The sequence below is a fragment of the Arachis ipaensis genome, chromosome B6 (assembly GCF_059453495.1).
Source record: "Arachis ipaensis isolate K30076 ecotype BB chromosome B6, ASM5945349v1, whole genome shotgun sequence".
Classification (NCBI taxonomy): Eukaryota; Viridiplantae; Streptophyta; class Magnoliopsida; order Fabales; family Fabaceae; genus Arachis; species Arachis ipaensis.
In genome coordinates this window covers 13,979,981-14,002,720 of record NC_142441.1, presented here as the reverse complement: position 1 = coordinate 14,002,720, position 22,740 = coordinate 13,979,981, and the positions used below count along the sequence as shown (strand labels likewise).

Sequence of the window (22,740 nt, the reverse complement as noted above, 5' to 3'; positions counted from 1 at the left end):
ACACTTAAGAGAAAGAGTAGCACTCCTCTCTAATAATAATGTCTAAATTATTAGGGGGCTGTAACCACTCTAGGTACACCTGCTTGTTTAAAGCAGCAGTTTTAGCCATTAAATCAGCCGCTTTGTTTGCTGTACGCTGGATGAGGACTAAAGTGGTTGTCCAATTGCGCTGAAGCATCTCTTTGATTTTGTCAAGCAGATCAGAGTCATTCGTAATCATGCTGGTTGTGCCTCGCAAAACAAGAATAAACGCATCAAGATTATCAGTTTCACATATAACCTCTTTACACTCGCAATCCCAAGCCATAACAAGCCCTCTCCAAATAGCATGAAGCTCACAAGAGAGAACACTAGAAAGAGGTATACTGGCAGAACAACCTTTCATCCAAATTCCCATGCTGTCTCTAATAATACATCTAAAGCCAGCTAATTGCCCATTTTCAAAAACGCTTGCATCGCAGTTCACTTTGCAGACATTCATTGGAGGTGGTTCCCAGTTATATTGCAAAGAGGAAGGAATAATATGTTTTTGGTTGGTAACAACCTTAGAGAAATCGCGAACAGCATGTTGAACTAAGTGAACAATTTTCTCCTTACTCCATGGATCATCTTGATGGAAGATGTCATTGTTCCTATCCCTCCAAATCCACCAAAAGGCTGCTGCAAAGAGAAACTCATTTTTGTTGAGGTTAGAACGAATCTAAGACACAAAATCCAAACTAGAGTCCTCAGCGGTCATTCCCAAATTTAAACTAATCCAAATCTGACGAGCTTTTTGGCAAGTCCTAAAGCAGTGGTTAATATCCTCTAGAGCAAGATAACATCGCTGATAAAAATCAGAAGTAGCAAGACCTCTTTGAAACCGGTAACTAGCTGTGGGAACTCCATTGTTGAGACAAAGCCAGAGCAGACACTTTAGCTTCTCCGGTATTCTCAAGCGCCAAAACCAAAGCCAATTTTCATTATCGTTCCAGCCAAATTTCTTCTTCAATAGCCATTCATACCCGCTTTTAGTCGAGTAGGTGAGAGTATTTGAGTTTGTCCAAAACCAACATGTTTTATCTCCTGCCTGCTTGATAGGATCAAAGAGCATCAAATCAAGTTTACCTTATTCCGGAATCATTGTGCAAAGAATATCCCACAGCCAATATCCATGGTACCAGACATCTTCTAGCTTCAAGTGAGAATCAGAGATGTGCACAAAAGGAACCAAAGGAGCTAGCGTTCCACATGGTCGCCAAGTATGATACCAAAAGGATTGAGACATCCTGCCTGTACACCAATCAAAACCATCACGAAGCTTTTCTATTATCTTATAAATCGCTCGCCAAGTGCTTGAAACATTATTAGAAAAATTAGGTGAAAAGCAAGACCTCCCAGATAAATATTTTGCCAACATAATTCTTACCCAAAGCTTATCATTATTATGCAGTAATTGCCAAACAAGCTTTCCTAATAAAGCAAAATTTACACACTGGGTATCTCTAATTCCCAAGCCTCCATATTTTCTTGGAGTGACAACTTTGCTCCACTTGACATAATTTAAGCAATGCTCCCCCACCTTTTCCTTCCACAAGAATTGTCTAAGCACAGAATCAATCTTTTGACAAACCGAAGTAGGAAAAAGAGTCACTTGCATCTGATAAATAGGAAGAGAAGAAGCAACAGATTTAATTAAGCAAAGCCTGCCTGCTCTGTTAAGGAGCCGACCTTTCCAACTAGCCAGCCTATTCTTGATCTTCTCTAAAGAGTCCGAAAAAATAGACCTAGCAGCTCGAGGATGATTAAGGTTCACCCCCAAGTATTTGCCTAGGTCACTAGTAAAAGGAATATGAGAAACACCAGACAACATTTCCTTCCTTCTATTAGAGATATTTCTAGAACAAATAGCTTTAGATTTTTCAATGTTAACCTTCATACCTGAAGCTTTGCAGAACAACTCCAAGGTGTGCACAACATTCTGAACTTGATTTTTCTTCGCTTTACAAAAAAGGAGGAGGTCATCTGCAAACATCAAGTGAGAAACTCTAGGTCCTCCTCTAGAAACAGCCACACCATCCCAAATACCCTCGTCAACCTGTTTGGAAATGAAGCACGCCAATCTCTCCATACACAAAACAAATAAATAAGGAGAAATTGGATCTCCTTGCTTGAGCCCTCTGCGAAGTTGGAAGCTGTCCAATCTATTCCCATTCCAAAGGATGGAAAGATTTGAAGCCTGAACACAATTCATTACAAGCCGAATAATTAGAGAAGGAAAGCCAAAAAATTCAAGAGTGTGCTCAAGAAAATTCCAATCAACTCTATCATAAGCCTTTTCTAAATCAATCTTAAAAGCCATAGCTCTTTTTCTAGACTTTGTCCACTTAAGAAAGTGAAGAACTTCTTGGGCTACAATAATATTATCAAGCGCTCCTCTACCATGTATAAACCCTCCCTGAGTTGGGCTAACAATCTCATCCAAAAAAGGTCGTAATCTATTAACCAGCACTTTAGTCACTAGCTTATAAATTACATTACAAAGGCTTATTGGCCGAAAATCCTTCAATCTAGTTGGAGGGTCGCATTTAGGGATAAGAACAATCAAAGTTTCCAACAAAGAATGGCTTAAAGTCTCCCCTAAGAATGCTTTCTGAACAGTACGCCACACCTCATGACCCACCACATCCCAATATTCCTTGAAGAAAAAAACTTGAAAACCATCCGGTCCAGGAGCTTTGAACGAGCTCATATTATCTAGAGCTTCTTTAACCTCCAACATTGTTACTGATTTAGACAAATTATCACAAGCATCCTGGCTAAGAGATGGCATAGGAATTTCTCCCATGCAATTAACCTCAACAGGCTCAGTAGAGCAAAAAATATTTTTGAAAAAATGAACAACCTCTCTTTGCAAAACTTTCGGATCATCAGACCAGGACCCATCACTGACCAGCAACCCATGAACCTTGTTAGATTTTCTTCTAATGATAGTTTGCATATGGAAAAAGCTAGTATTTCTATCACCATACCGAACCCATTGATCTCTTGACTTCTGGTACCAAAGCAATTCTTCCTGGGCCAAAACTAGATTATACTCAGCTCTCAATTCTTCCTCTTTGTGCTTCAAAATCGGATCATCGTCAGCTTCCATTTTCCGTTGAATACAATTCAAATAAGCCTCCAATTCCCTCTTTTTAATAAAAATATTGTCGAAGACCGTAGAGTTGAATTCCAACGAAGCTTCTTGAACCCCCAACAACTTCCTATGGATACCAAAGTCTGTACTATTCCAAGAATTCTGAACAATGGCCTTGTAATCAGGATGCATTGCCCATGCCGCTTGGAATCTAAAAGGCCGGTTTCCTTTCTTGATAGGAACTCCTTGACATAGGATAAGTAGGGGACAATGATCAGAGTGGGAACGGCTAAGAACTTCAATAAAAGCTTCTGGAAAAAGAAGACGCCATTCTACAGTACAGCAAGCTCTATCCAATCTCTTTGCAATTTCTCTATTTCCTTGAATTTTACGGAACTAAGTAAACCGTCTTCCAGAGATTGTCAGATCAAAAAGACCACAAGAATCTAGAGTACTTGCAAAGACACTACTGCGAGTCGAATAGTAATTACCCCCTTCACCTCATGAACACTTAAAATATCATTAAAATCCCCAACCACCAACTATGGGTCCTGAATGCACAAACCAATATCAAGCAGATGACTCCATAATTCTACTCTATTAGTGGTTTGAGGTTGCCATAAACCGCACTGCAAATTTATCTTCGCCCACCACCATCAATTTCCAAAGTTATACATTAATTCATAGCCCAAAGAATTTTACAAGAAAATTTTAAATTAGCAGAGAGGAACCAAATTTCTCCCTTATGTCCAACAGCATCTACAATCCCTACAGGATAATAGTCTAATCTCCCCCAAAATTCTTTCATAGTTTCAAACCTAATATGAGTTTCCACCAAAATAAAAAAAAGTTGGTTGAAATTTTCGTACTAACTCCTTACAGTGCACCCGAGACATCTTATTTGACGCCCCCTTACATTCCAACTAATAATATTTAAATGGTCACAATCCATAAAAAAAAAAACATAAAAATAAAGTATTGAAGGGTTAGAAATCACACTTTATTCCCTCAATTATTTTTAACAATTGAAAAGATCCATTCACGTTTTCATAGAAATACAATCATATACATGTCAAATACGTAATTCCACTATTTTTGTTTTTTATAAATAGAGATAATATATATAAAATATTTTTTAGATATAATATAATAATATTTTGTAAGTAGAATACCCACAACTAATTGGTCCTAGGATCACTCACTCATATAAATGACACTATCATATTTTTCATCTCTCAAACTCACTAACACTCATAAAACAAAGGAGAGAATTTTTGAAACAAACACTAAGTATTTTGATTCATGGAGAGATAATTAACAACATACATATGAAGCCTTTATATAGGCAAACCTTCATAATAAAATAGTAATTTTTATAACAACTAAGCACTAGTTGTAATGATTCAAGAAACAAGTAGAAATTTTACTAGTCAAGTTCCTTGTTCAATTTTGTTTCAAATTCTTAGTCATCAATCTTGAAGCTTTCAATTCATGATTCATCATTCTTCTAGTATGGAGGTGATGAGTACAACTTGTTCATGATTTTTCCAACTTGATTTGTAGCCTTCAATTTTGACTAGGAGATAAAGTTTGACTTGTGATTCTTCTAGCTTCTAGTTTCATCACTTATAATTCTTGTAACTTCTAATTTCATGATAGTTCTAGTATGGTGTAGTTGTACTATTCTCTTGAATATTCTTGATTTAATTATCTAACATTACCTCCCTTAAATCAAGCTTGTAGAGTTTATCATTCCAAGCATCTTCTTCAACTTGTTAAATAATTCTGTCTTCAACGGTTTTGTAAAGATATCTGCAACTTGGTCTTCAGTGGGACAGTACTCAATCAAAACTTCTTTCTCATTCACCAATTCTCTAATTTTGTGAAATCGAATATCAATATGCTTCGATCTTCCATGAAATACTGGATTTTTGCAAAGTGCAATAGCTGACTTGTTATCACAAAATATTGTTGTTGGAGTACTTTGTTTCTCGTTCAATTCCTCAAGAATTCTTCTTAGCCAAATCGCTTGTGTTGCACAACTTGCTGCTGCTATATATTCTACTTCTACTGTAGATAGTGCTACTACTGGTTGTTTCTTTGACGACCATGAAATTGCACCAGAACCAAGATGAAATACAAACCCTGAAGTACTTTTTCTTGTTTCTATATCTCCGGCCCAATCACTATCAGTGTAGCCAACAAGGTTTACTTCATTAGTATTTTCATAATAAATTCCATCATTTAAAGTACCTTTGATATATCGAAGAATTCTCTTTGCCGCTTGCAAATGGTTGGTACAAGGCTCCTCCATAAATCTGCTAAGCAAACCAACTCCAAACACAATATCTGGTCTAGTCGCAGTTAAGTACCTCAGACTTCCAATCAAGCTTTTGTAATATGTAGGATTCACTGTTCTTCCTTTATCTTCTCTCAGCAACTTGAACTTCTCTTCGACTGGAGTAGAAACTGGCTTTGAATGCTCCATCTGAAATTTCTTCAAAATATCATTTGCATATTTCTTCTGAGAAATGAAAATTCCATCATCTCTTTGAACGACTTCAATGCCAAGAAAGTAAGACATCAAACTCATATCTGTCATTTCAAAGTGCTTTATCATAGCCTTCCTGAATTCTGCAATTATCTTCAAATTGTTCCCAGTAAAGATCAAATCATCAACATAAAGACACACGATCAAGATATCTCCAGGTTCAACGAACTTGATATAAAGAGTATGCTCAAACGGACATCTTCTAAAACCATTCTCAATGAAATAAGAATCAATCTTCTTATACCATGCTCTTGGTGCTTGCTTTAACCCGTACAAAGCTTTCTTCAATTTATAAACTTTATCTTCTTTTCCAAGAACTTCATATCCTGTAGGTTGCTCAACATACACTTCTTCTTCTAAAGTGCCATTTAGAAATGCAGACTTAACATCCATTTGATGTATCTTCCACTTATTTTGAGCTGAGAGTGAAATAATCATACGAATAGTGTCTAATCTAGCAACAGGAGCAAATACTTCAAAGTAGTCGATACCTGGTTTTTGTTTGTATCCTTTTGCAACTAATCTTGCTTTGAAACGATCAACTTCACCATTGGGTTTGTACTTAGTTTTGTAAACCCACTTTACTACAATCGGCTTCTTATCTGCTGGTAAATCTGTCAGCTCCCATGTGTCATTCTTCTCAATGGCATGAATCTCCTCATTCATTGCTTTCTTCCAATTTTTGTCTTTAAAGGCTTCTTCAAAGTTCAACGGCTCACAATCTGAAAATAGAGCAAAATTTATGATCTCTTCATCGGACGGATCGTTGTCATTGCCAACTTCATAATCTGCTAATCTAGCAGGTAGTCTCCGTTCTCTTTGCGATCTTCTAGATGATTCTGGTTGTTCAGTTATGTCAGGTTGTCTTTCTTCTACTTCGTCACATGTATTTGGAATTATAGTCAGCTGCTTTTCTGTCTCTGTGTTCCAGTTCCACATGTCTTTCTCGTCGAACGTCACGTCTCTGCTGATGATTACTTTCTTTGTTTCTGGATTGTACAACTTGTATGCTTTTGAGTCTGTGCTATAGCCAATAAAGATACACTTCTCGCCTTTGTCATCTAACTTCTTCCTTAATTGATCTGGTACATGGGCATAAGCGATACACCCAAAGACTCTGAAATGATGGATGGAAGGCCGCTTTCCACTCCAAGCTTCCTCTGGAGTTTTATCACTAACACTCTTTGTTGGACACCTGTTTAAAATATGAACTGCTGTTGCGACTGCTTCTGCCCAAAACTCTTTAGGCATCTGTTTTGACTTGAGCATGCATCTGACCATATCCATGATGGTTCTGTTCTTTCTTTCAGCAACTCCATTTTGTTGAGGAGTGTATCTAGTTGTTAGTTGATGTTGAATCCCGTGTTGCTTAAAGTATTCTGAACATGCAAGATATTCTGTTCTTCTGTCTGTTCTGAGAATTTTGATTTTATAGCCACTTTGTTTTTCGACAAACGCCTTGAATGTCTTAAAGACATCACATGCTTCTGATTTCTGCTTCAGAAAGTATACCCATGTATATCTACTAAAATCATCAATAAAAGTGATAAAGTACCTGCTACCACCATTACTTGGAATTTCTACAGAACAGAGATATGAATGCACAATTTCAAGTAATCTTCTAGCTCTCCAAGACTTTCCTGTAGGGAATGGATCTCTGTGCTTCTTTCCCAGTTGACAAATCTCACAAACACAATTGGGAATATGAATCCGTGGTAGACCAAAAACAAGTCCTTTTCTTGACAGGTAGTTTAGGCCAGAAAAATGAAAGTGCCCAAACCGCATATGCCACAACCAGTTATCATCAAGTATCACAGAACTCATGCAAGAGGGATTAACATGTTGAATTTTTAACGGAAACATTCTGTTTGAAGTCATCTTTGCTTTATCAATGAACCTTCCATTGTTGTCAAATACAGTGCAATATCCACGATAAGTTATCATCTTATATCCCTTCTCAGATAATTGCCCCATACTCAGTAAATTGTAATCAAGTTCAGGAGCATAGAAAACATCAGAAATATAACTCAGAGAACCATCCTTCAATCTAATTGGTATGTGTCCTTTTCCTTTAATAGGGATCTTCGTACTATTACCAAACTTCAATAATAATTTAACGGAATCATCTAATGAAGAAAATAACTCCTTTCTACCAGACATATGATTACTGCAAGCATTATCCAAGTACCATATATTTTCATCTTCAGCACATGAATTACTTGTAAAAAATAAAGTTTGAGTACCCGGATTATCATCAGTATTTTGATGCTGATTTTCTGCAACGTGTGCTTGATTGTTATTCACCATTTTGAATCTGCAATATGCTGCTTTGTGTCCATACTTTCCACAATGAAAGCAGTTGAAATTGGTTCTTTCTTGATAAAAATTTCCTCGACCTCTTCCTCGGTTGACAGGACTGAAATTCGTTCCACCTCTTCCTTGATTAGGTGGTGTAAAGTTATTGTAACTTCCTTGGTTGTAATTGCCACGACCTCTACCTCTGAAACTTCCTCTGCCTCTACTTTGAAAATTAATACCACGACCTCGTCCTTCTTGTGTACGACTTGATTCTGCAACGTTGTTGAAATTCACTCGGCTTTTCAGGGCTTCCTCGATTGATTTTTCTGACTTCTCCAGTATTCTACTGATGTGGCTTTCCATGGTTCCTTGCAATTCTGCAATCGTCATAGTATCCATATCGTGGGACTCTAGTATCGTAGTCACCACATGGTCATACTTCATTGGCATGGTGCGAAGAATTTTCTCCACTACTTTGCTATCGGGCATATCTTCTCCATAGACTCTCATCTTATTGACAAGATCTGTAACACGAGTAAAATATTGCTCAACAGTTTCTGAGCTCGACATCTCATACCTTTCATATTCTCTTCTCAAAGACTGTAGCTTTGCTTTCTGAGCTTTATCTACGCCTTTGTATGACAGTTTCAACGTGTTCCATGCTTCCTTTGCACTTTTGGCATTTGCTATTTTGCCAAACACCGTATAATCTACTCCTTGATGAATTTGAGATAGCGCCAATTGATCTCTCCTTTGTTGGGCAGCATCTGCTCCTTCTTGCAAACCCGGTTCAATGAAACTCCACAGGTTCTGGGCCTTCAAATGGGTAGACATCAAAGTCTCCCAATAACTATAATCAAGTTTCCCATCTAACTTGGGACCAGACCACACAATATTGAAGGTGTTTGCCATACCGACTCTATGAACAAACAACTATGTGAGAACTCTCCCACACCTCACAAACTCTCAAACACCAGGCGCTGGATTAACCAGCTCTGATACCAAATGTAAGTATAATACCCACAACTAATTGGCCCTAGGATCACTCACTCATATAAATGACACTATCATATTTTTCATCTCTCAAACTCACTAACACTCATAAAACAAAGGAGAGAATTTTTGAAACAAACACTAAGTATTTTGATTCATGGAGAGATAATTAACAACATACATATGAAGCCTTTATATAGGCAAACCTTCATAATAAAATAGTAATTTTTATAACAACTAAGCACTAGTTGTAATGATTCAAGAAACAAGTAGAAATTTTACTAGTCAAGTTCCTTGTTCAATTTTGTTTCAAATTCTTAGTCATCAATCTTGAAACTTTCAATTCATGATTCATCATTCTTCTAGTATGGAGGTGATGAGTACAACTTGTTCATGATTTTTCTAACTTGATTTGTAGCCTTCAATTTTGACTAGGAGATAAAGTTTGACTTGTGATTCTTCTAGCTTCTAGTTTCATCACTTATAATTCTTGTAACTTCTAATTTCATGATAGTTCTAGTATGGTGTAGTTGTACTATTCTCTTGAATATTCTTGATTTAATTATCTAACATATTTTAATATTATTTTTACACTAATAAATAATAATATATGTTCTTTAAAAATTATTAGAAGAATATAAACTAAAAATAAGATTAAATAAATGATACTTTAATAGATTTATACATATTAAAACAAATGTTTTTTATTTTTTATTAAGTAGGACTGTAGGACACTGAAAATACACCAACTCACCAAGTGTGCATTCTTAGATTGTTTGGCGTTGGAGACACTTAATATACACAGTAGTATGTTAATGTTTAGAGATTTAAGTTCAGTTTGGGTAACAATTTAATTAAGTTACTTTTGAAAAAATAACTTAAATAATAAATATTTATATTAAAAGTAGTTTATAAATAAGTTATTTTGTATTTAGTTTTTTAATTTTAAAAGTACTTATTTTAAGAGAAAAGTGATAAAAAAAATTTATTATGAGAGAAGTCATTTTTTTTAATTTCTCCTTAAACACCAAAATAACTTTTTAGAAAGTTACAATTTTATTTTAAAAATTATATCAGACATTAATACTATACCTTTTCATAAATTAAAAATTAAAAAAAAAATCACTTATAAACCTATCCAAACGGACCTTAAAATTAATATCCCATATATTTAATCTATCACATAAATTTAATTGTACGTTTAAAAGGTTCATCGAATCACCCAATAGTTAAACTCAATGATTGAAGGGAGTCATTTATCTCAAACAATAATATATTATTCACTAATAATTAAATTAATAACTATTGACAGATTTAATCCATGGTAAATCTATCAATAAATTTAAATTTTTTTTTATAACAATCCAATTCAATTTTAAATAATAATTTTAACAACAAAAAAGAAGTCTTAATATAAACATAAATCTTGCAAATCAAATTTCGAATGAAATAAATTCAACATACAAAGATAAATAACATATCAAATTTTAATAAAAAATATTATTTCTTAAAAAAATATTGTGAAATGCTTAATCACGTACGAATAACAGAATATTTAAAAAAATATTGTTCCTTTCTACTTCTTATTTTAACTGTTTTTATTTATCTATGGATCATTTTTAATTTCCTTAAACCAATGATTTGATAGGATTTTAATCTAACTCTTTTTTTGGGTTGAAAATAAACGACCTTTTTTTAATGCGTTGATTGTTAGAATTATTTATTTTAGTCGAATAAAAACTGAATTGAATCGCGCTCAATTTTAAATTTAATCAAATCTAATCTAATCTTTTTTAATTTTTTTTGGTGATAATCTTTTTTCATTTTACACCTTTTCTTTTCGGTTTACAAACTTATCTAAGTGATCATAGAGCCATAAACTGGAGCATCTAGATTGGATTAGTTTTCACTTTTTTTTTTCGTCATTGAATTAGTTTTCACTTTTCACTTTTCACTTAAAATTACCTTTCTCTCTTCTTTTTCCTTTCTTTCTTTTTTTTTTTTTGAATACTCTTCCGTTTTCTTTTAGGTCTTGCAAGATGAGCAATGTTATTGGGCTTGTGGTTCAGTATCAGATTATGGGCTAAAAGCCCATTAATAAAACATGGGATTGATGTGGGTTGTTTGTTACAAGCTGGCATGGATATGAAAATGTTTTCTGGCAATTAATCTGACCTAACCCCACTTATTAATAGTTATAATTTTATACTCTCGATTTAATTTTTAAAATTTTTTGATATTATAAATTTAAATAAATTTACTAATTTTATAAAAATTTATCTAAGTACGATCATTTTAAAATTTAAATCTCGTTATAATTTCATATTTTACTTAATTTATTTTTTTTAATTTTACTTAAAATATTGATTGTTTCTATCTTGTCATAGATTCCTAGTTTAAAAACCAACACAAACCAACACAGAATGAGAAAGGAAAATTTTACTATGCTGAAGGCTTTTCCTTTCTTTAGGTGCGCAGGCTGCAGGAATGACACGCGGTGAGTGAGAAAGCATGGAAAAATCGAGTCTCTGCTTTATAGTAGATCATGAATCCCATAGAGTAGCATCTGTCGGTTACTTACACACCTGTTTATAATTATAATGGGTTAATTCTTGTAGTAACTAAAGTGTGTAGTATTTTTATAACTGCTATTGGAATTTATTGCAAAAACTGTGTTAGGTTATTTTAAAAAAGAGTAATTCGGAGTTAGAAGATTAATATGTCTGGGCTTAGCCAAAAAACTTTCGTCTTATTAAAATGCTATTTGTAGTACATGATTTAAGAGTGGATTGTAAGACCAAAAAAAAGATAGGACTGGATTGGATTGACCAAAATAAAAAAAAAAGAGTTATGCTTATAAATATACATAGTCATAAAGACTATTAAATAATCATAAAATTAAATAATTAGTAAAGATTATTAATATACATAGTATGTGTTACGTGGGTAACCTAAAGTTAGTGGGTTGGGCTTGTGAAATTGGCCCACGCATTGAGTGGAGGTAATCTCCGACTAGGCTTGTGTACATGAAAGAATGGGGGGTGGTACCTGCAAAGACACTCCGATGCCTAAGTTAGCAAAGGGTTTTAGCAGGTTTAGAGAGTATTGGAACTTAGAGATACCTGAGAGGTGTCAGTGTATTTATAGTGGTGAACCAATAACCACCGTTGGAGTAGTTCCACCTTTTTAGGTGGATAACCGTCCCTTTTATCTTAGAGAAGTTGAGATATGGCTCATGGAAGCGGGTTGAGAGATTTTAGGGGCAGTTATTTATTTGAATAAGGGTTATCTGCCAGCTAACCTTCGATCCCGACTTCTTTAGAGTGGAGGGCGTGTCGAATCTGACCTCTTCTAAGGAGGTCGGTAAGTAGCAAAGGCCAATCCTTGGATTGGGTCTTTTTGGCTTATTTAGATCTGGGCCTTAATGTTGGGTCAGGGTATAAATAGTGTCCCTACTCGAGTCTAATCTCTTTTAATTATGAGTTGGATTCGAGTATTTGAACTCGGGCTTGTAGCCGACATGATGCAGGAACCGACATGATTTAAAGATTTCCAACAGTCGTGTCTAATCAAATGTCGCGTCCGTTAGGAGTTTTGTATTTACACGTGGGGAGCAGTTACATTGGTAACGGCGCGTATCTTTAATGATAGCCTCATTTTACTATTTTGCTCCTGGTGTATTTATAAATACTTTTTCCTCTCTTTCTTCTGTTTCTTTCGTTTTCTGAAATCTCTTACTTCGACTCCTTATTTTCTCAAAGAGAAAGCTTTTTAGCCCTCCTCCTTGCTGTGACTGCTGTTGCCTCTGCTTCTCTTCGCACTCATCAACAAAGGTTAGTTCTCTATCATTCTCCTTTTATTATTTATGCTTGATACCTTTTGCGTGTTTAGAGGAGGTTTTGCATGCTGTTAGTGAGTGCATTGGTCTAGCCATCGTTGTTTTCTTGCCCTTGAGAGAGGCTGTTTAGTCTTTTTAGAGTTCTTGAGTATGACCCTTTTCCATTTTTCTTTGTAGGTCTCGTTGCCTTTTTATCTATTTTTTACCGAAAAAGATGTCTTCTCATGTTTTTGAGTGGGTAGATGATACCGTTCTCGGGGAGGAACCCTTAGTGGATACCAATTATCTCTCCAAACTTCGCGTTCATCATAGGATTTGCCTCTTAGAGGAGGATGAGCCCAAGTACGAGTTGTTGGCCCCGGGTCTTGATGACCGGGTCTGTTGTGGCAGGGTTACTGATTCTGATCCCCATTTTCTTTTCATGTATGATTGCTTTTTCACCCGCCTCAGGGTTTCTTTGCCTTTTTCTCCTTTTGAAATGGATGTTTTGAACCACTGCCAAGTTGCTCCCACCCAACTCCACCCCAATTCTTGGGGTTTTATGAAGATTTACCAGCTTGTTAGTCGAGAGCTGGATTTTCCAACATCTTTGAAGATCTTTTTCTATCTCTTCCATATGACCAAGCCCTTCAGTGGGTAAAATAATAAGCAATAGTGGATCTCTTTTCGGGCCATTCAAGGTCGAAAAGTTTTTTCTATCTTTGATGAGTCTTTTCATGATTTCAAAAATTTCTTTTTTAAAGTCTTAGCAGTAGAGGGTCACCATCCCTTCTTTCTTGATGAAGATTCTAATCCCCTCTTTCCCCTTTACTGGCTGAAGGTTTCTCCTGTAGAGAAGTACGGCCTTGATGACTTGGACAAAGTTGAGGAGGCCATAGTGGGGTTCTTCCGTGAAGCTTGGGGGAGAGCCCCTTATTTGGATACAAAAAGGTTTCTTCAGGGGTCTTCGAGTTTTGTGCGGACCCAATTAGGTAGCTTTATTGTTGCTTTTGATAATTATCGACTTGTAATCTTTCAATTAGTTGTTTCCGACTTGTAGTAGTCTAACTCTTTTGTTTTCTTCTTTTTAGAGATGGTGAAGAAAGGTTCCAGTACCTCCTACCAGAAGGTCCAAAATGCTAAAAGGAGGTCTCGGGCTCGGGTTGATGCCGCGAGGGCTGCTGGCACTCCTCCTCCTCCTCCTCCTCCTCCTCCTCCTGATCTGGGGACCTCTTCTCTTCCTCCTCCCATCCTTCCTGCCCGAGCTTCCCCTGACCAAGAGAAGAAGAAGCGCAAGACCTTGGGGTCAAGCTCTTCTTCTAGGGATTTTGATGGTCCCCAATTCGTTCGGAATCACATCTTTTCCCACACTCATATTAATATGGATGATGCTTCCGTTCGAAACCATCTTAATATCCTGGTTCATGGGAGTGTTCGGGCTGCTGGGGTGTGCACAAAACATCTTGATATTTTTGAGAAGACTCCCCTTAGCTCTTTGGGTTCTGTAAGACCCATGATTTTTTTAAAATTCTTATTATGAGTCAATTTTAATTTATTTATTCATTAAAGACTTTATTTTAAGAAATTATTTTATTAAAAATAATTAAACCAAGTTTCGAGAATTAAATTAAAAATTTTATTTAATTTTATCATTACTGGATAATTTTCTATATTTAAACTATAAAGCTTAGTAGTTGTAAAATAGTAAGAATTTTATATGATTTGATTTAGGTAATTGAGATTTTGAAATTTAATATTTTAAATTTTAAATCTTGTTAATAAAGAAAATTAATTATATTATTGTATATTCTAAATTAGAGTACTTAATTGAAGGCCAATTATTAATTTGATATAATAAATAATATTTTTAAAATAATTTTAAAGGATTAAATTAGATTTCAAATTAATACAACATACCCTAATTTTATTAAAATTACTAAACTCTAATTTTATTCAAAATTCTCAAATCTAATCCTAATTCTAAACAAACAAAACCCCAATTTTTATCCTAACCATCACTTTTGCCCTCCTTACCACCGCCATTCACATACCCACTTCAAGAACAGAAAAGAAAAGAAAGGGAAGAGAGAAAGGGGGGAAGTTGATCGGGGAAGAGGGGAGAGAGAGAGTGAGACCCGAGAGAGAGAGAGAGAGAGAGTTGAACGGAAGAGAGGGAGATCCAGAGGAGGCGCCGCTGGAAGGGTCCTCGCCGCTGCCGCCATAGCCACGCAGCCGCTGTTTGGTCGTCATCGTTGTCGCGCTCACCAGAACCGAGGCAGAGAGCAGCGTCGAGAGGAAGCCCGTCAACCCCATCGCTGCCGTCGTGCTCGCAAGTATGGAGGAAGCCCATTGCTGCCAGCTTTGTCGGATCTCTGTCATCGAACTCGTGCTTGCCGCCGCCATTGGAGTCGCGAACGGAGGAGGGAGAAGAGGCGCGAAAGGGAGCGTCGCGGTGTTGCCGTGGTCGTCGAGTGGCTGGGCTTGCCGTCGTCGCGTTTGGGTAGCTGTTGCGCCGCCGTTCGTTGCTGCCTTATCGCCATTGAAGCTTCGCGTTGTCGTTCTGACCGCCAGTAACCACCGGTGGAACCCCATCTTCTCGGTAAGCATTTCATTCTGGAATCTTTGAAAGTCAGAATTCTGTTATGAGTTATTGAAGGTTCTGAGACGTTGGTAACGTAGGTTCGAATTTCGAGTCTTGCATGTTGAATTCAATGGTTGTTGACTGCGACATCAAGCTGCTGTGTCATCACCGGAGCTGTTGCTGCTCCATGTTCTCGGTCAATCGTAAGTCCGGTAAGCTGTCCCTTGTTCCGAACTCTGTTAGTCACTATTTTGTTATATGTTACTAAGATTCTTGCGACGTGAATGCCTTAGGATCGAGTTCCGGTTATTGTATGTTACAATTCAAGCTGTTTCGGTTGTTGCGGAAGTGGATAAAGCTGAGATTACGGTTGCTGCTGTCGCTGGCCGAGGAAAAAGGGGGTTTTTGACGCGTTTTGGTTTTGCGAGTTTCGACTTTGAGGTAGGGGCATTTTTATTAAAAATCATTTTTGTTCTTAAGAGTTGTTATAAATTGATATTTAGGCGAGTAAATATTTTTGGTGATTATGGAGTCTTATGAGTTGAACTGAACTGCCTTGAATGAATGTGATTGCTTACTTGCCTGTGGCTAGTTCTGAATATTGAGTTGATATTGAAGTAGTGAATGAAAGATTAATTTGAAAATCTAATTCGAATGTTTACCAAGTATAATTTGAGAATTGGAAAGTGATTTGATGTTAGATTTAGTTTGAATTCGGAAAATGATTTGAGATTTGTGAATGACTTGGGTTTGAAAATGTTGGAAAGTGTTTGAGAAAATGTTAGTTGACTTTGTTGGAAATGAATTGGAATTTGGAAAGGGTTATAATATTGGAAATGAGCTTAATTTGTAGAAAAATGAATTTGAATTGAAAATGGTTTGAGATATTGAAATTGTTCTGATTTTGAAATTGAGTTGAAAGGAGTTTGAGAAATGGTTTTGTTGGGACCCGAAAAGGGTGGCAGTGTCTGAGTTTTAGAGGAGATGCTGCTGAAATTTTATAAAATTGAAAGTTTTATTTGGAGTATTTAATTAAAAAGATTTGTTCTTAAACATTGTATGTTTTTAAGATTGATTTATTTATCAGAGAAAGGATTATGCTTTGAATGGGAATTTGTTAATGGATGGAATGGAAAGAAGGATAATGGGGATTTGTTAATGGATGGAATGGAAAGAAGGATAATGGGGATTTTTTTTGAAATATGGTTTTGGAATGAATTTGGAAATGAGATTTGGATTGATAAATGATTATGACATTGAGAATGTTGAGATATGAACTTTGAATTAATCACATGGCTTATGAATTTGAATTATCTGAGATACGAGGTTCCCTGGATAAAGTACCATGGCTTGCCACCACGTGTACCAGGTTGAAAACTCGATACTCTGTTGACCCTACGACGTAAGTGTGACCGGGCACTATATAAATTCCCGAGAATGTTACCCCCATTGAGCAATATTGATTATTTGAGAAAAATCTATGCATAGACTCTTGGGGATGCACGTCGGGGGACAGTCTAAGGACAATTCAGACTTGTCGGGTTGGCTGGATAACCGACAGATGAGCCTCATCAGCCATAGGACAGGCATGCATCATATGCATTTGTATGTTTTGCTTGGGTTTGAACTTGTTTTGTTTTGCCTAATTGCTAAACTGTTCTTAACTGCTACTTGAACTATTTGCTGTAACTGCTACCTAAACTTGTGCTTTCCTTGTCTGCCTTGCCTGTGTTTGCCCTGGCGTGCTACATTTGAGAATGAATTTTGGTGCTGAAATAATGATTGTGTTGTTTGATTGTGTGGTTGGTTTCTGATTAAGACCTTCTTATAAGAAAGGAAAGGTTTTAGATTTCTGAAAGATTAAACATTGTTTCTTTGAAAAGATTTTGAACGATTACCTATTGGTTTTTAAAAGATTCATAAGGCAATGATAATCACTGAGCTTGAAAATAGTTTTCTTATTAAATATCTTCTTATGACAACTTTGAAACTCCGTGGTGAGACCGTGTGGTTAGGTTCTCACCCCCTACAGCTTTACCTTTTCAGGAACCGGATGAAGCATTATGAAGAGCTATACTGCATTTGGTTTATATGTTGTTGTATTATTTAGATTATTTTTGTCCCTCGTCTTTGTTATTACAAGTTTGTAAGAGGGATAGGAGTTGTATGTTTTATATGTATATTATATTATAAGATATTATGTAAGGAGTCTTGTATATGAATATATGCCTGCTTGTATTTTTCTTGAGATAAAGTATTTATTTCCGGTTTTTCAAAGAATTCAGCGATACGGTGTTGAGTCATAGGCTCCTATGTTAATATTTAGTATATAAAGTAGTCGTAATACTCCTTGCTATCAGAGTGGCGCAGCCGAAAGCGTGGCATTCTGGTAGTGAGGGTGTTATAGGTTCTACCCAAAAAGTTGAAGAGCTAGAGGGGAGGATTCTCCTTTATCAGGAGGAAGAGAAAAGGCTTTTGGAGGAAGTTGCTGGTTTGAAGGAGGAGAGGTCCCGACTTTGAGAGAGGAAGAAGAAATTGATGGCCCAGTGCGCTATGGCGGAGGGCCTGAAGAAAAAGGCGGAGCAGAATTACATCATGGTTTTTACCGATAACATTGACCTTCAGCGGGAGTTGGAGAAAGGTTGGGAGGCTTATCAGGATCTGGAGGACTCCGTAGCGGAGAGCTCGGAGGAGGCCTAGAGGATCTTTAAGGAACAGGTCGGAGTTATTGCTCCTGGCCTGGACCTTTCTCCTCTTGATCCTGATAAGATCGTTGTAAATAGGGCTATCGTTTCTCCTCCCCGACCTGAGACGGATTATGAGCTGAAGACCCGTGGTCAAAGGATTGTAGAATCTCCTCCTCGTGAGGATCAACGAGAGGGATCTCAGCCGACGTCTTCAGGCGTTCCGACTCTTGCCGCTGAAGAGACTGCTCCGTCCTCCCCTGCTGCTGACCTTCCTTCCATTAATTGATTTCTGGCTATTTTGGGGCCCGGCCTGTGGGCCCCATCTTTGAACAATTTTATCTTTTTTATTGTTTCTGTAATGGTTATTCTTAACTCTTTCTGGTCTTTTATGGCCGTAAACAAAAAATATTTTAATTCCTGCCCCTTTTTTGGATAAGGGGTTTAAGCCTCATTGTCGTGTGCATGCTTTCTACAATTTTTCCTTTATAAAAAAACCCTTTTGATAGATCTTTTTGTTTTGGAAAAAAACCTTTTATCTGGGTAGGCTGTGCTTTGTCTAATCTGTCTTAGGCTTTCCAAAGACTTGAGCCAGCTTCTGCTTTTGATTTTTGATGATTTTTCTTTTTCTCTTTTTGTATTCCTTATGAATTCAAATTTCTCTATCTAAATTGTTCATAACTTAGGTTATTTTCGCGATGCATTTCAAGTTTTCTCAGTTTTTCTGACTTGTTAGTCGTAACACTTCCGAGCTATCATGATCTGCTTTTATAACCTCTTTACACCGACTTGTACCTCGTCATTTTACTGCCGGCCACGTAGGTCGGGCATGGAATTTTCACGTTTTGTCGAGCATAAGTCAGGATGTTTCGTAGAGAAAGGATAGTAACTTAATGGGATGTACAAAGAGATGTAGAAAAAGATCTTTATTTATTGATGAAGGTACTTTTTGCTACTAAGGGGTTGAAAATTGTTCCCCCTTAGCCTCTATTTTGATACCTCATTAAAACCTCCTTCAGGAAAACCTTTCTTTTTGGGAAAAAATCTTGAAGTCATTTTGAACGATCGGATTTTCTGTTAGTAAAGAAATTTGCAAATAAATTCTCATTGCAAGTATAGTTTCTAAACCAACAAAGAATCCTTTCGTACAAAAGTTTGGTTGTCACAAGTAACAAAACCCCAAAAAGGTAATAACCGAAGTATTTAAACCTCGGGTCGTCTCTCAAGGAATTGCAGGGAGGTGTAGTTATTATTGGTTATGAATTTTTTGAGAAATTTTGGAATGAGGAATTGGAAAATAAATAATTATAAATTAAAGTAATGAAAATTAACAAGAGGTTTTATGTAATTAAAATAAAAAGCCTTGACTAGAAGAATGATTAATTGGAAGTTCTATCCTTGTTGGGTTTTCTCAAGTGTAGTATCAAAAGGTTGTTATTTTCACTTAGTTAACACTTACTAAATAAAGGAAAGTCAAGTGATTGAGCTAACTCTTATTCGCAAATCCTAATCCTCTCCCTTGGGAAGGACTAGCGTTAGTAAATAGAGAATTAGCCAATAACTTCCAATTTAACTAATCACTTGAGCATTCCAATTCAAGTGTCTCCTTTTAATCAACTTCCAAGTCAAGTTGGGAGTCTACTCTGTCAACATGCATACCATCTTCGTTGTTGGGAGAAGGGAGTAGAAAAGAGACATGATAATTGAAATAAAATTGGAAACAATTAAATAAACAATAAAATTAAATGAAAAAGTAATCTTTGCATTAATAATTTAAAGGAACATTGAACCTGGAATTGAGAAGAAGAAGAAATCCTAATCCTAAAACCTAAGAGAGAGGAGAGAGCCTCTCTCTCTCTCCAAAACTACATCTAAAAATCTAAAATTTTGAATAATGAATGTCCTGAATGAATTCATGCATTCCCCCACTCTGTAGCCTCTAATCTGTGTTTTCTGGGCCAAAAACTGGGTCAAAAACAGCTCAAAATCACCCCCAGCAATTTCTGATATGTCCAGCACGTGGCAAAGTCACGCGTACGCGTCGTCCACGCGTACGCGTGGATTGAATTTTCTCCAGGTCACGCGTGCGCGTGATCCACGCGTGCGCGTGATCCACGCGTACGCGTTGCCTAGAAACGTGGAAACTATGGTAAATTATATATTGTTGTGAAGCTCCGGATGTTAGCTTTCCAACGCAACTGGAACCACCTCATTTGGATTTTTGTAGCTCAAGTTATGGTTGATTTAGTACCAAGAGGTCAGGCTGGACAACTTTAGCAGTTCCTTCAGTTTCTTGTATTCTTTCTACTTTTGCATGCTTCCTTTCCATCCTCTAAGCCATTCCTACCCTATAAACCCTGAAATCACTTAACACACATATCAAGGCATCGAATGATAATAAGAGGGGATTAAACATAGCAAAATTAAGGTCAAAGAAGCATGTTTTCAATCATAGCACAAAATCGGAAGGAAAATGTAAAACCATGCAATTAGTATGAATAAGTGTGCAAAGATTTGATAAAAACCGCTCAATTGAGCACAAGATAAACCATAAAATAGTGGTTTATCATCGGAAAAAATAGTACATCAAAGAGTGGAGTTCGCTTTTAACTATAGTACCTTTTCACATTACAAGCATGCCACGACCTAGGTAGTTCGGTACTGCTCAAGTCGGTTACCTTGTAGTATCCCTTTCCTAAGACTTCACTTATCTTATATGGCCTTTTCCAATTGGCAGCAAGCTTTCCTTCCCCCGATTTGTTGACTCCGATGTCATTCCTGATCAAGACCAAGTCGTCTGGGGCGAAGCATCATAGAATGACTTTCTTGTTGTATTTGTTTGTCATCCTTTGCTTTAGCGCTGCTTCTCTTATCTGGGCTTGTTCTCGGACTTCAGAGAGTAGCTCGAGTTCTTCTTTGTGCCCCTGTACGTTGCCAACCTCGTCGTAGAAGCTCACCCTTGGGCTTTGCTCGTTAATCTCAACGGGTATCATGGCTTCTATGCCATTAGCAAGTCGGAAGGGTGTTTCTCCTGTAGCAGACTGAGGTGTAGTCCGATAAGCCCATAGTACTCGAGGGAGTTCCTCAGCCCATGCTCCCTTTGCATCTTGCAACCTTTTCTTCAATCCTCCCAGTATAACTTTGTTGGCTGCCTCGGCTTGCCCATTTGCTTGTAGGTGCTCTACCGAGGTGAACTGATGCTTGATCTTCATACTGGCTACCAGGTTTCTGAAGGTAGAGTCGGTGAACTAAGTGCCATTATCAATGGTAATGGAGTGGGGGATTCCATACCTTGTGATAATATTCTTGTAGAGAAACTTTCGACTTCTCTGAGCGGTGATGGTGGCCAATGGTTCTGCTTCGATCCATTTCGTGAAGTAATCTACTCCCACTATTAGGTACTTTACTTGTTCAGGCACTTGGGGAAAGGGTCCTAATAGGTCCAATCCCCACTTCACGAAAGGCCATGGAGAAGTTATACTAATGAGCTCCTCGGGGGGGAGCGACGTGGAAGTTTGCATGGATTTGGCATGGTTGACACCTCTTTACAAACTCGGTCACGTCTTTCTGCAAAGTTGGCCAGTAGAACCCGGCTCGAATGACTTTCCTAGTTAACGACCTTGCTCCGAGATGATTCCCACAGATACCATTGTGGACTTCCTCCAAGACTTTTGTCGTCCTTGAAGTCGGGACGCACTTCAATAGTGGTGTGGATATTCCTCTTTTATAGAGGATATTTTTTACCAAAGTGTAGTTTTGTGCTTCCCTCTGGATTTTCGTGGCCTCTTTTTCTTCTTTGGGTAGGATGTCGAATTTCATGTATTCGATTAGTGGGTTCATCTATCTGAGGTCCAATCCGGATACTTCAACAACGTCTTGTCTGCCCTCTGTTTTTTGTAACTGAGGGTTCTTGGAGAGTTTCTTGAATCAGGCTTCTATTATTCCCTCCTAGCTTGGTACTTGCTAGTTTGGAGAGTGCGTCTGCTCTGCTGTTGAGATCCCGAGTTATGTATTTAACCTCGGTTTCTGCAAAACGCCTAAGATGCTCCAAGATTTTGTCTAAGTACCTCTTCATGTTGGAGTCTTTAGCCTGATACTCTCCATTTATTTGGGAGATCACCACCTGAGAGTCGCTGAATACAACTACTTTGGTTGCACCGACTTCTTCTGCCAGCTTTAATCCTGCAATTAAGGCTTCATATTCTGCCTGATTGTTAGAAGCTGGAAATCAAATTTGAGGGAGATCTCTACTTGCGTTCCCTCTTGGTTGACTAGTATTATGCCTGCACCGCTTCCGACTTTGTTGGAGGATCCATCCACGTATAGCTCCCATGTAGTGGAAGCTTCCTCTTGATCCCCTGCATATTCGGCTACGAAGTCGGTGAGGCATTAGACTTTGATTGGCATCCTTGTTTCGTACTTGAGGTCGAACTCGGATAGTTCTATGGCCCATTGAACCATTTTGCCCGCAATGTCTGTTTTCTGAAGGATTTGCTTCATGTGCTAGTTCGTTCGAACTCTTATCGTGTGTGCTTGAAAGTAAGGTCGTAACCTTTGAGAGGCTACTATTAAGGCATATGCAAACTTCTCAAGTTTTTTATACCTTAATTCAGGGCCTTGTAAAACTTTGCTGGTGAAGTATACAAGATGCTGCCTGACCTTGTCTTCCCGTATTAGAGCTGATGCTACAGCTTTGTC

The 22,740-nt window shown here is 37.3% G+C and overlaps 1 protein-coding gene across 1 annotated transcript; it reads right to left on the bottom strand.

The window, feature by feature from the left end:
• Nucleotides 1-7,969: 7,969 nt before the first annotated feature.
• LOC110263698 (uncharacterized) lies at nt 7,970-8,879 on the bottom strand. Its single transcript, XM_088489633.1, has 2 exons — nt 8,168-8,879; nt 7,970-8,085 (listed from the first exon to the last, which is right to left on the bottom strand). The coding sequence occupies exons 1-2, from the start codon at nt 8,877-8,879 to the stop codon at nt 7,970-7,972; spliced, it is 828 nt and encodes a 275-aa protein (XP_088345759.1).
• Between the last annotated feature and the right edge of the window lie 13,861 nt (nt 8,880-22,740).